The sequence below is a fragment of the Sarcophilus harrisii genome, chromosome 6, assembly GCF_902635505.1.
Source record: "Sarcophilus harrisii chromosome 6, mSarHar1.11, whole genome shotgun sequence".
Lineage (NCBI taxonomy): Eukaryota > Metazoa > Chordata > Mammalia > Dasyuromorphia > Dasyuridae > Sarcophilus > Sarcophilus harrisii.
The window spans coordinates 253,859,194-253,872,449 of NC_045431.1; the positions used below are offsets into that span (position 1 = coordinate 253,859,194).

The 13,256-nt window shown below is 32.1% G+C and overlaps 1 protein-coding gene across 1 annotated transcript; it reads right to left on the bottom strand.

Moving 5' to 3' along the window:
• Positions 1-378: 378 nt before the first annotated feature.
• On the bottom strand, positions 379-1,314 carry LOC100919547 (olfactory receptor 4S1-like). The gene has a single exon (XM_012553085.2). It carries the CDS (start codon positions 1,306-1,308, stop codon positions 379-381), a length of 930 nt encoding a protein of 309 aa, XP_012408539.1. The 5' UTR covers positions 1,309-1,314.
• Between the last annotated feature and the right edge of the window lie 11,942 nt (positions 1,315-13,256).

Below are 13,256 nucleotides of genomic sequence, written 5' to 3' on the forward strand. Positions count from 1 at the left end.
CTACAAATGTTTTGCTTACAGGCAAATAGGTATCAATCACAATAGAATATATTTATTTTACCAAAGAACACTTAAATTTCAGAAATGATGATTATCCCCCCAAAATACTTCATTTTCTTTATTTATTTTAATGCCTATGTTAAGAAAACTAATATGAACTGAAAAAATAATTTCCATTCATGGTTTTACTAAGTATTCTCTTCTGATTAGTCTTTGCTGTTATGGATGTTATCAAATATCAGTTTTAAGAAACTCTAAGTTATTTGAAGTCAGGGAAGATGTCATATAGTTTTGTGATATGTCTAATGTTAGAGTCCTTGGATATAATGCAGACTTAATAAATGTAGGTAACTATTAACTCTATGGCAAATATTTTGGTTAGGTTTCTTTTAAAGTGACTTTGTGTCTCCATAGCTTTCTTACAGCTTTCTTTACTTCAGCATTCCTTAGGGTATATATGAGGGGATTTAGCATTGGGGGCATGACTGTATTAAACAAAGTGACCAGTTTATCTGCTTTAAGGGTGGTGTTTGGACGAATGTACATATAGATACAGGGGACAAAGAACAGCAATACAGCAACAACATGAGAGCCACAGGTTGAGAGCGCCTTGCGTCTACCCTCGGCTGACTGAGTTCTCAGAGTGAACAAGATCACAGAGTAGGAGATGACCAGGCAAAAGAAGGCAATCAGTGAGATCATACCACTGTTGGCTACCACCATGAGTCCTACCACATAGGTGTCAGAGCAGGCAAGTTTCAGCAGTGGGTGGACATCGCAGAAATAATGGTCGATCACATTGGGGCCACAGAAGGGCAACTGGATAGTGAGGAGATACTGAATGATGGAATGAAGAAATGCTCCAATCCAGAGAATCAACACCAAGGTCCGGCATTTACTGTGGCTCATGATGACTGTATAGTGCAAGGGGCGACAGATGGCCACATAACGGTCATAGGCCATGACAGTGAGCAGGAAAATCTCAGTGCATCCGAAGAAATGCACAGCAAAGAGCTGAATCATGCAGCCGTGGAAGGAGATGGTTTTCCTCTGTATGAACAAGTCAGTCATCATCTTTGGGGTGGTGGTAGAGGAGTAACAGACATCTACAAAGGACAGATAGCTGAGGAAGTAGTACATCGGGGAGGTCAGGTAGCCACTGAAATTGACAGTGACTACAATGAGTAAGTTTCCCATTACAGTCAGGATGTAAAGCATTAAGAAGAAAGCAAAGGCCATTCGCTGCATTTTCCAGCCTTGCAGGATTCCCAAGAAAACAAATTCCATCACATTGCTTGGATCTTCCATATATAACCTGCTTTGTGACTAATTATTGATCCAAGCAAACCTATACCCGCAAGAAAATTAAAAAGTGAAGAAACATAACTTTACTGTGGAGAGTGAAGGGTAACTAGCATGAAACATAATCTGATAAGTATTTATTAAGGATTTGCTCTGTGCAAAATATGCTTTATGAGTTAGAGAAATAGAAGATGAAAAATAAATCTGCTCTCAAAGAGTTTACTTTCTGGAATGTCATTTTGAACTCTCTTCATCCCAATTTCTCCACAAGTAATTCAGTTTATATCCCCTTCAAACTCCAAATCCAGTCTATTATCCTATATTCTTGGGAAGAAGAGATGCTAGTAATTTAAATAATAATATATAATAATTATTCAAAATCCCATAGTTCTATTGAACACATTTGAATTTGATTGGCGATGTAGTGGGCAGAATAATTGACTTTAATTATTTGTTATCTCTATCACCTTATAAGGACAAGGCCCTGGATAAATACATGAATATGATGAATCTTTCTAGATCAATAGAAGCCTTGATGGGACCAGTAAAATGTTTTGCCAGAAGCTAAGTAAGATTTTAGAGAAAGGTGAAATGTCCTATAAGAATTATATTCGATCTCTAATAAATTATCTGCATGTATCATATTCTTGTTATTTATTGTATCCCCAATATTGTATCCCCAAGTAGTGGAGCAGTAACAGACATTTACAAAAGATAATGGAGTGCTGTTCCTGAGTTTAAATCCTGTTCCATACACTTACTAGCTGTGTCATCTTGGGAAAGTCACTTATCTCTGTCTACCTTAGATTTCCCATATGTAATTACCTCCTAAGAACATGATGGGGATAAAAATGCATTATATCTCTAAGATACTTTGCAGATCTTAAAGTATTATAATCATAATCATCATCATAGAATTCTGGGCCTGGAATCAGGGAAACCTCAGTTCAAATCTAACCCCAGATAATTACTAATTTATGACCCTGGGAATGTTACTTAATCTTGTTTGCCTCATTTTTACTTTTCAGTAAATCAAGTTGGACATGGAAATAGGAAACCACTACAGTATCTTTGTTTTAAAAAAAAAAGCCCAAAATGAAGTCATAAAGAATTAGACATCTTAAATCATTGAAAGGAAATGATAATAATAATTAACAACAACAACATGATGATGATGATGTAAAGGAGCTGTTTAAAATTTTCTTGGTCTCTATAGTATATAATTGTTTATGGCATAAAAATGGTTAATTGATTACTCTAACTTGTCTAAAATCAATATATGATTTATCTGTCTAGTATAACTAGAAATTAATGATGTTTTGCTTAAAGATATATGTGGAAGGAGAAAGGCACTAGCTTTGTACAGTTACTGAAACAAACCAAACAAAATGATATATCTAAGAACCTCTTGGCCATTCTCCTCCAGGGCAATGGGATGTGGGGAGGTTGGGGGGAATCTTCCCTTGTACAAGACTTATGAAGAAAAAATTCCTTCAGGAATTGAAAATAGGTAGAATTAAGTTTTCTGGTAGCATCTGAAGCCCCTGGAAACAATTCAGTTATCTTTATTCTAAACTGCCTCTTCCTCCTAATTATATTTGCTTTCAGGTGTTTACATATTAGTATTTTTCAAATGCATAGGTGTCATATAATATTGCTTTTAAATATGTATGTTGGAGCTACTATAGGAAAACTTATATTTGTGTGCAAAAGGCTTTTATCCACGTATTTAATGTAATATATATGTGTGTGTCTAGTACATTTAGTACATTTATCTGATTAATGTATACTATTCCATAGAGGCTTCCCCTCTCTATATTCATTTTTAAAATCTACCTTTCTACTGACATCTTCCTTCTTCTGACAGACTCATTCAACTTAAGAAAATCACTTAAAGTCTCTGATCCTAAGTTTCATCATCTGAAAAATGATAGTTGTATCAGATGGCATCTCAAGTCTGCTCAAATTTAATTATCATCCTCAGTATCATCAAATTGCTATTCTTCAAAAAGGTGTGATGGGGTGGTGGAAATCTTTGCTAAGATCATCTTTTTTTCTTTCCATTTCATTTCTTTCAAATTTCTAAGAGTTGCTTTTCCTCATCACTTTCCTGAAGCAACTGCCTTCATGATCACTGATGATTATCTTCTATCTTTAAATCCAGGAAATATTTTGTCCTCATCCCATTGAGCTTTAAACTACTCTTGAAGGATCCCCTTGCTATTTATTCTTTAGCAGAAATATCATTGAATTCTCATCATTCTCTACTCACTTATTTTATGTTCCTTTACTGTTTCCATTATTTTCTTCCTTCTCTGAGATTACCTCTAATTTATCCTGTAGACATCTTTTTTTTTTTTTATCCAGTTTATTTGTATACCATCTCTTCCACTAAATTGTAAACTTTTTAAGAGTATGGAATATTTTTGTGTTTCCTTCTATCTCTTGTTCTTAGCAGAATGCCTAGTATACAGTGGGCATTTAAAAATATTTTTGACTTCATACTTCTTTTATTTTTCTTTTAAAATAGTATTTGAATATGTCTATACAACAAGCATCTAGTGATATAATCTTTTCTGTATTTTATGCATATCCTAAAGTTATTGTTACAGAATAAGTGAAATCTTAGTGCTGGCAGAACCTTATTAATCATCTGATGAAAAATTCATTTTTAGAAAAAAGAAATTGAGGATCAGAGTGCAAAAATCACTTTGCAAACATCACAAAATGAATCTATGATTTATTATGAATTTAATCATCCATTTCCCAATCCTATACACTTTCCAATAAGCACATTGTCATGGAATTGACCTGAATCATAAGAGGCAGATTTAAGTATGCTGGGACCTTTATAGTCCCATCTTTTAATTTAGCAACAGTGGGGCTTTTCTCTCCTCCTTGTCTTGCCTGCTTTTACTCCTTTGTTGATATATTCCATCCCCATGGCTTCAACTATCTCCATCTCTATTTAGAAACCTATGAAATTTGCCTGTACACACACACACATAAGCACACATACCCCACATTAAAAACTTTTTCTTACCTCAAGTATATGTGTTTGTATATATGTATGTTCATACATATGTACATATATATGCATATGTTTATATATTAGCACATATGTGTTTTTGTATATGTATGCATGTATGCATGTATGTATGTATACTGCCTAAAAGGCTTATGTCCCTCCAGCATCTCAGATTCATTAGACAACTGACCAGATTTTCCATGAGGGAAAGCATCTAATTGTGGCCATTTCATGTGGAAATGAAAAAAATAAACTAATACTGGGACAGTAGAAGCAGTAGAAACAAATTTTATAAAAAGACAATATGTTATAGTGAAAATAAATATGTAAGTAGAGTCTAAAATACCTGAGTATGAAGCTTGATTGAGCATTTACCAGATGTGAGAGTTCGTGTCTTAGTTTTCTCATTGAAATATGAGCGTCAAAGTAAATACTTTTGAAATTCCCTTCCAGCTTGGATTCTGATTCTATTATAATATTGTAATTTATAATATTGTAATTATGTTCCTAGGAAGATGATTCTGAATAGAATTCAGTTTGAACCGAACCTCTCACAACTACTAGTGTGTATGACTTTAGGCAAGTCATTTAGAATTTTTTAACTTTTACTTTTTTCATCTATAACATAGAGATAATATAACCTATGGTACATATTTCACAAAGATGTTGTGTTGACCAAAAGACATAAAAGGTGTATCTTAATGCAGCATAGGTATGACTAATGTTGGTACATCTATTCACATTGGCATACCTTATGTTTCAGTGACCTCTATGACTTCAAATCTTGGACAATCAGTCCATTCTACATTATCTTAAGGGATGTTTCAAATTTTTCTATATCAATTTTGTATTTCTAGATATTAATTTGTTAAAGAACGTTTTGTTAAGCAGATATAGAGAACAGTTATTACACTGACATCACAAACTAATTTACTATTAGTGGTCACTCAAACTATTTGGACAGTGATTAGGAAATCAACCACTGAATAAGATTTAATATTGGATATTAGAAGTATAAATAGACACGAGTAAACTTTCACATAGCAGCTGAGTTGGAAAGAATCTTAGAGCTCATTTAGAGCAAACTATAAATGGATCATGAATAGCAATATTTTAAAGTTGGAAAGGAACTAAGGAATCATCTAGTTAACCTGTATTGCAAAGGGAACTTTGCTATTCAATAAATAAATTCAATTCTATTCAACAAATTCTATTCAAATGAATATTCAATAAATATTCATCTAGCCTTTGCTTTATAAATCTTAAGTGAGAAGTAAGCCGTAATGGTCCTGGGATGTTTTATATTTTTGGAAGTCCTATCTATTTATAGATTTGGTTGATTTTTGATTAGTGATCTTTGGGTTTTCAACCACAACAAATACAAATGACGTAACTGTCTTCAATCCAGTCCAGAACTATCAATTGTCACATATAGACATGGAGAGAATATGTGCATGTTTTGTTTTGCTTTTACCAAAATAATAAAATTATGTAATTAAGCATCAAAAATAAGAGCATTTCTATGTTCATGTAACACATAAAGAGGAATCTATATGAAATTGTCAATTTCTTTTTCACATCCATTTCTTTAAAAAAATTTATAATACAATTTGTATATTATTTTAAGACTCTCCTGCTTAGAGAACAATTGCTGTTGCTGCTGCTACTACTGCTGCTGCTGCTGCTACTATTACTACTACTCGATTAACAAATATAATATCAAATATAATATCAATATGTAATATCAACAATTTTATAGAAATTAGAGATGACAAATTGATATTTATTATAAATTTTCCATAACAATAAAATAATATACCAAAAAAAATCCATTTGGTTGTGGAAAGAGGGGAGGGATCAACCACAAAGAAAAACTTACTTTTTCTGCATTAGATCTCATGAAATGTGTCTCTTGTTCTTTTGAGAGCTTCTTTTACAAGTCTTGAAATCTAGAAAAATAAATATATATTGTGTTTTGTGTTAATTTCCAGACCCACCCATAGCCACCAAGAAAGACATTAGGAGATAAGTTTTATAAAGATAAAAATATTTTTATAAATAAATTTATAAATATCTTGAATTTTACTTTTAAAAACACACTCTTGTAATTGTTGCCCCCATCACAACCATTAAACACATTTTCATAAGCTGTGACTTTCACAATTCCTCATTGATTACTAAATAACATTTCTTGATCAAAACTGAGAACTCATTATCCATTCTACTCAACAAAATCTATAGCCACAGTTTAGTTTCCCTCATGTCCTTTAAATGGATGAAAAATCTCTTTTCAGCTACATATATAGGAAACAAAATAATAAAATTAACAGTCATTTCAGACAAATGCTTCAGCATTACCAGCATCTACACTGGGCTTTTCTTTGGTTATATACTAACCTTTAGATTCAGTGAATAAGGAAAAAGGGAAAGAAAGGAAAGAAGAAGAAAAAAGGAAGGTCTCCAAGTGAACGGAGCCTCTATAATGAGAACTTTCTCATCATGAGTTTCTAAGTATATCAATCAATTAAGTCTTGGGAAAACACTTTTCTCATCTCGAAAAAAGTAGTTCCTTAATATAAAGTGACTTCCCCAAATGCCTGGGCATTGTAGTCTAGTCTCTGGAGAGAAACTTTCCCCATTTGGGAGAATTTAGTAAAAATAATAGTTAACTGTGGTCTAAACCTAGATTTAATAAATGATACTTTCTAAATTAAATAAATGTTTCTTATATAAATATCTTTTTTCTTGTAAATGATAGGCTCTTAATTAAAAATTATTGATTGATTCAATGTACAAAATGAGATATGATTTGTTTGAAGTGACTATTCATGTGTATATCAAGTATGTATTTAATAATATAACGTATCAAATAATATCTAGTATATTTTTATATTTGGGTGTCTTGAATATATATGATGTAAATTATAAAATATTATTAGTTTAATAATAATAACAATAATAATAATAATAATATATACACACCAAAAAAGCTACTAACAATTACCCAATGACATATAAACACTTATATGTTGTTTTTATTGACTATATAGGTGTTTATGTATATATATATATTCACATATATATACACATATATACACATGCATATAGAGGTATATGTATAGAGAGACAGACAGAGTACATTGTATACATATAACAATTTTATAATTTAATAATATATTAAATATCAATAGTAATGTATTTTATATTTCTTAAAATATATTAAATAAATACTCTGCTATATAAATTGTATAACATTCTCAATTTTACATGTATGTACTTATATGTATTTTTATTTTTATTTTTTTTTTCAATTTAATTTTTTAAAATATTTTTTTGTTGACAGAACCCCATTCCAGGGTAATTTTTTACAACATTATCCCTTGCACTCACTTCTGTTCTGATTTTCCCCCTCTCTCCCTCCCTCCCCTTCCCCAGATGGCAAGCAGTTCTTTACATGTTAAATAGGTTACAGTAGATCTTGGATATAATATATGTGTGTAGAACCGAACAGTTCTCTTGTTGCTCAGGGAGAATTGGATTTAGAAGGTATAAATAACCCGGGAAGAAGAACAAAAATGCAAGCAGTTTACAATCATTTCCTAGTGTTCTTTCTTTGGGTGTAGCTGCTTCTGTGCATCCTTGATCAATTGAAACTAAGTTAGATCTTCTCTTTGTCAAAGAAATCCACTTCCATCAGAATACATCCTCATACAGTATCATTGTTGAGGTATATAATGATCTCCTGGTTCTGCTCATTTCACTCAGCATCAGTTCATGCTTATATGTATTTTTAGATTGATTATATCTATATATCTATAGATATATTTCATATTGTGTGTGTGTGTTTGACATGCAGGTTTTTATATTGAGTTTACTGAGTAGAGGTGCATTGAAGAGAAAATGAATTATTATTTTTTAGTTTTTTATTTTCAAAATATATGTGTAGTTTTCAATATTCACCCATGCAAAATCTTGTGTTCCAATTTTTTCTCCCACCCTTCTCCCCACCCTCTCCCTTAGCCAATAGATAATCCAATATATGTTAAATGTGTAATTCTTCTATACGTATTTCTACAAATATCATGCTTCACAAGAAAAATCACATCAAAAAAGAAAAAAAAAATGAGAAAGAAAACAAAATACAAACAAAAAATAAAAAGAGTGAAAATGTCATGTTGTGATTCACACTCAGTCCCCATAGTCCTCTTTCTGGATGCAAATGGCTTTCTCCTTCACAAGTCTATTGGAATTGGTCTGAGTCGCCTCCCTGTTGAAAAGAGCTATATCCACCACAATTGACCATCATATAATATTGTTGTTGCTATGTACAATGCTCTCTTGATTCTACTCATTTCACTTAGCTCATCTGAAATCAGCCTGTTCATCATTTCTTATTGAACAATAATATTCCATAACATTCATAGACCATAAATTATTTAGCCATTCTCCAACTGATGGGCATCCACTCACTTTCCAGTTTCTTGCCACTACAAAATGGACAGCTACAAACATTTGTAGACATGTGGGTCCTTTTGTGTGATTTCTTTGGGATACAGAAAATATGATTATTAATTTAAAATCATTTTTAATAAATTCTCCCCTCAATTGCAAATGCAAAACAACAAAAACAATAAAAATCTGAACCCAAGTAATTTGCAATTATACTTATATACTTTTGATTGAGAAGTTTTCTTTATTCAAATACCAGATAAGAATCTGTTGACCAATTGATGAGTTTGTTGACCCTCCTTTTTGGCTTTATGCCATGCTGGAAGATTGTTTGGTATTACTGTCGTCCATTTACTTCAATTGTGTCTTCCTCTTCATGACCTCATTTGGGGTTTTCTGGAGAAAGATACCAGAAGGAAATTGTCATTTTCTTGTCTAGCTCATTTTATAGATGAAGAACTGAGACACAACATAAATTAAATGACTTGACCAGGGTCGTATAGTTAATACATGTTTTGAGGTCATATTTGAACTCAGTCTTCCTGAATTTAGGCCTGGCATTCTATTTCCAATGCCACCTACCTTCCAGGGAGATGATATTTGGGATGTACTGGAAAATGTTTCAGGGATATTTTTTTCAAGCTTGATGAATTATGAATTGATGTATGAAACAATATTCATACATGGACAACAAAATATTTTGAAAGGAGTACCTGATTTGAAATTTAAAACTCTGGAGATCAACTATCTGCATATTTTCCATGTGTAATACTGAATGGACTCATTTAACCTCTAAGCCTCCCTTTTCTTTTCTATAAAAATAAAATTCTATAAAATTTCTATAAAAATTTTTCTATAAAATAAAAGTTATATAAAATAACTAACCCCATAACTATAAAATAACATTCCCATTATAAACCCTATAATCCTGTTAAGGTCCAAGGTAATGAGGCTAATCCCAATTAACCTTCTGAAATAAATGGAATTTGATTTTCCATTCTACTTGTCAATCCTACTTCTATATCCTTTTCTATATACTTCTTCATAATTCTATAAATAAAAACATTTATTAAGCATTAATTTTATACAAAGTACTGCTCTATGTCAGGGATGAAAATAGAGAAGCAGATAGTCTCATCTAAAGAACCTAGCATTTTAAGGAGGAGATAAGGCATGTGGAAATTTTTAATTGCAAATCAGATGGAAAGATCTTATGATTACAATGAAAATGAATCAGATGGTAATGCTTCTACTTCTATTTTCTGTTATAATTCCTTGAAAGATGATGTCTAAGTTGTTTTTTTTTTTAATCATGGCTTTCAAATAATCCAAAATTCCAAAACAAACTCTCTTAAATCTATTTTGTGAATTAGCTATTTTTCAAATGAAATATTTCATATTTTCTTCTATATTTTCATTCTTCTGATTGATTTTCTTTTATTGTTTATTGATGTCTAATGGAGTAAATAGAATCCACTTGCCAAATTCTAATTTTTAAGTAATTATTTTATTCAGTGAATTTTTATATTTACCTCCAATTTTGCCAACTCTCCTTTTTAAGGTTTTCTTCTCATCAGTTTTTGTTGCTGTTTATTTGTTTTGTTTTTATTTCAGTGCCTCTTTTGCCATTTCAACTATATTGTTTTTTTAAAGGAGTTATTTTCTTTAACCTCTTTATTAAATTATTAAATATATTGAATAATTCTCATATATTTCCAGTTTTACTTTGATCTCTCTTATTTAAGTTTTAAAATCATTTTTGAGTTCTTATTTTGGAATTCTTTTTTGGAATTGAAACCAATTTACATTTTTTTTGAGATTTTGCATGTAGCAGGTTTGAATTTGTTGTCAACTTGTAAGTTTGTGTTTTGGTTTTCCCTGTTGCTATCATAACTTTATTTGGTCATGCTTTCTTTTTGTTGTTTGATTATTTTCCCACCCTATTTCTTCAATTTTAATTTTTTGCTAAAATTGGCTTCTGTTTGGGGGTTTGAGGGACCACTGTCCCAAGCTTCAAGTTTTACATGCCGCTGTTTCCAGAGATAGTTTTGGAGAGTCTGTAAATTTTCAGTTCTTCTGAGGTGATATGATTTAAGGAGAGGTACAATAATTGGTCTTCTGTCATCTCTGATTTGTGAGTCATCAATTTTTTTTTTTTACTCTGGATCTATGACAAGGATCTGTGCTCTCCTATAAACACAAGCTCTAATGTGCTAGGGCTCCTCCTCAACTTGAGACTGAGACCTGGAACAATGTATAGTGAATGCATCAAAATCCTGCATCCAGTGACAGCAAAGGGTCCCCTGTGATCTTCTTCTGTCCTGTTGTCTGACCCCCTTACAATCTTTAACATGAGAAATCTAGAAGATGCTATTGCCAACTCAGTTATCTTTCCCTCTGACCCACCAGTGATTGCTGCTGGCTTACTGGGATACAAATTGAAATAGACAGTACCCTTATCCCAGTGAGACAGACCTTTTCTGTTGACTTTTTAGATTGTCTTTAGTTGGAAAATTGCTTCTCCTCATCCTTTTGTTGTTTCTTTCATTCCAGAATTCATTTTCAGATATTCTTTTAAAGTTGTTTTGAGGGAAATTTAAGAGGTCTCACAAAAGACTATGCTTTTACTTTCATCATCTTGGCTTCAACTTCAGCTTAATTTTATTTATTTATTTATTTATTTATTTATTTAATAGCCTTTTATTTACAGGTTATATGTATGGGTAACTTTACAGCATTAACAATTGCCAGACCTCTTGTTCCAATTTTTCACCTCTTACCCCTCACCCCCTCCCCCAGATGGCAGGATGACCAGTAGATGTTAAATATATTTAAATATAAATTAGATACACAATAAGTATACATGACCAAACCATTATTTTGCTGTACAAAAAGAATCAGGCTCTGAAATATTGTACAATTAGCTTGTGAAGGAAATCAAAAATGCAGGTGGGCATAAATATGGGGATTGGGAATTCAATGTAATGATTTTTAGTCATCTCCCAGAGTTCTTTCTCTGGGCGTTTCAGCTTAATTTTAAAAAGACAGTTAAAACTTGGTAAATTATTTCACTTTAAAATACAGAAAAAAAAACAGAATTATCTTAAAAGAACCAAAATTTCCATTTTCACAAAGGGTAAAGAAAAGTTTTCAGAGTGGGTGTAAGTAGATCAAAATATTACTAATGATTTAACTTGAGAAAGCTGAGGAAAAGGCAATTACTAACGAGGTACAATAAGAAAGGAACCCTCTTCTTGGCTGTGTGGGTAACATTATCTCTGGGTTTCAAGATTCCATGACCGATTACTTATCCATTTCCATGGAAATAAAGCCAACCTCACCCGCATAGAAACTCTAAGTAAGGATCAGGTTTATTATAATTACAATTTTTCATACACTAATCTTTCTTCCTCATGGAAGTCCCAGATTAAAAATTAAGATACAAATATCCATCATAAGTTGTGAACGAATCCAACCATTTTGGAGAGTAATTTGGAACTATGCTCAAAAAGTTATCAAACTGTGCATACCCTTTGATCCAGCAGTGTTACTACTGGGATTATATCCCAAAGAGATCATAAAGAAGGGAAAGGGACCTGTATGTGCACGAATGTTTGTGGCAGCCCTTTTTGTAGTGGCTAGAAACTGGAAACTGAATGGATGTCCATCAGTTGGAGAATGGCTGAATAAATTGTGGTATATGAAAATTATGGAATATTACTGTTCTGTAAGAAATGACCAACAGGATGATTTCAGAAAGGCCTGGAGAGACTTACACGAACTGATGCTGAGTGAAATGAGCAGGACCAGGAGATCATTATATACTTCAACAACAATACTATATGATGACCAGTTCTGATGGACCAGGCCATCCTCAGCAACGAGATCAACCAAATCATTTCTAATGGAGCAGTAATGAACTGAACTAGCTATGCCCAGAAAAAGAACTCTGGGAGATGACTAAAAACCATTACATTGAATTCCCAATCCCTATATTTATGCACACCTGCATTTTTGATTTCCTTCACAAGCTAATTGTACAATATTTCAGAGTCTGATTCTTTTTGTACAGCAAAATAACGTTTTGGTCATGTATACTTATTGTGTATCTAATTTATATTTTAATATATTTAACATCTACTGGTCATCCTGCCATCTAGGGGAGGGGGTGGGGGGGTAAGAGGTGAAAAATTGGAACAAGAGGTTTGGCAATTGTTAATGCTGTAAAGTTACCCATGTATATATCCTGTAAATAAAAGGCTATTAAATTAAAAAAAAATACTATAACCTCCAAAAAAAACAAAAAAAAAAACAAATATCCATCATATTCTGACATATCTATGTATATAGTGTGTGGATAGATACATGGATGGATCAAAATGAGAAAGATAAAGAGACGAGAAAGTGTGTGTGTGTGAGAGAGAGAGAGCCAGAGAAAGAGATAGAGAGACAGAAAAAGAGAAAGACAAAAAGAGAT

Bases quoted from the DNA above. Each gene is read 5' to 3' on its own strand.
- LOC100919547 (XM_012553085.2), bottom strand. From the start codon at position 1,308: ATGGAAGATCCAAGCAATGTGATGGAATTTGTTTTCTTGGGAATCCTG.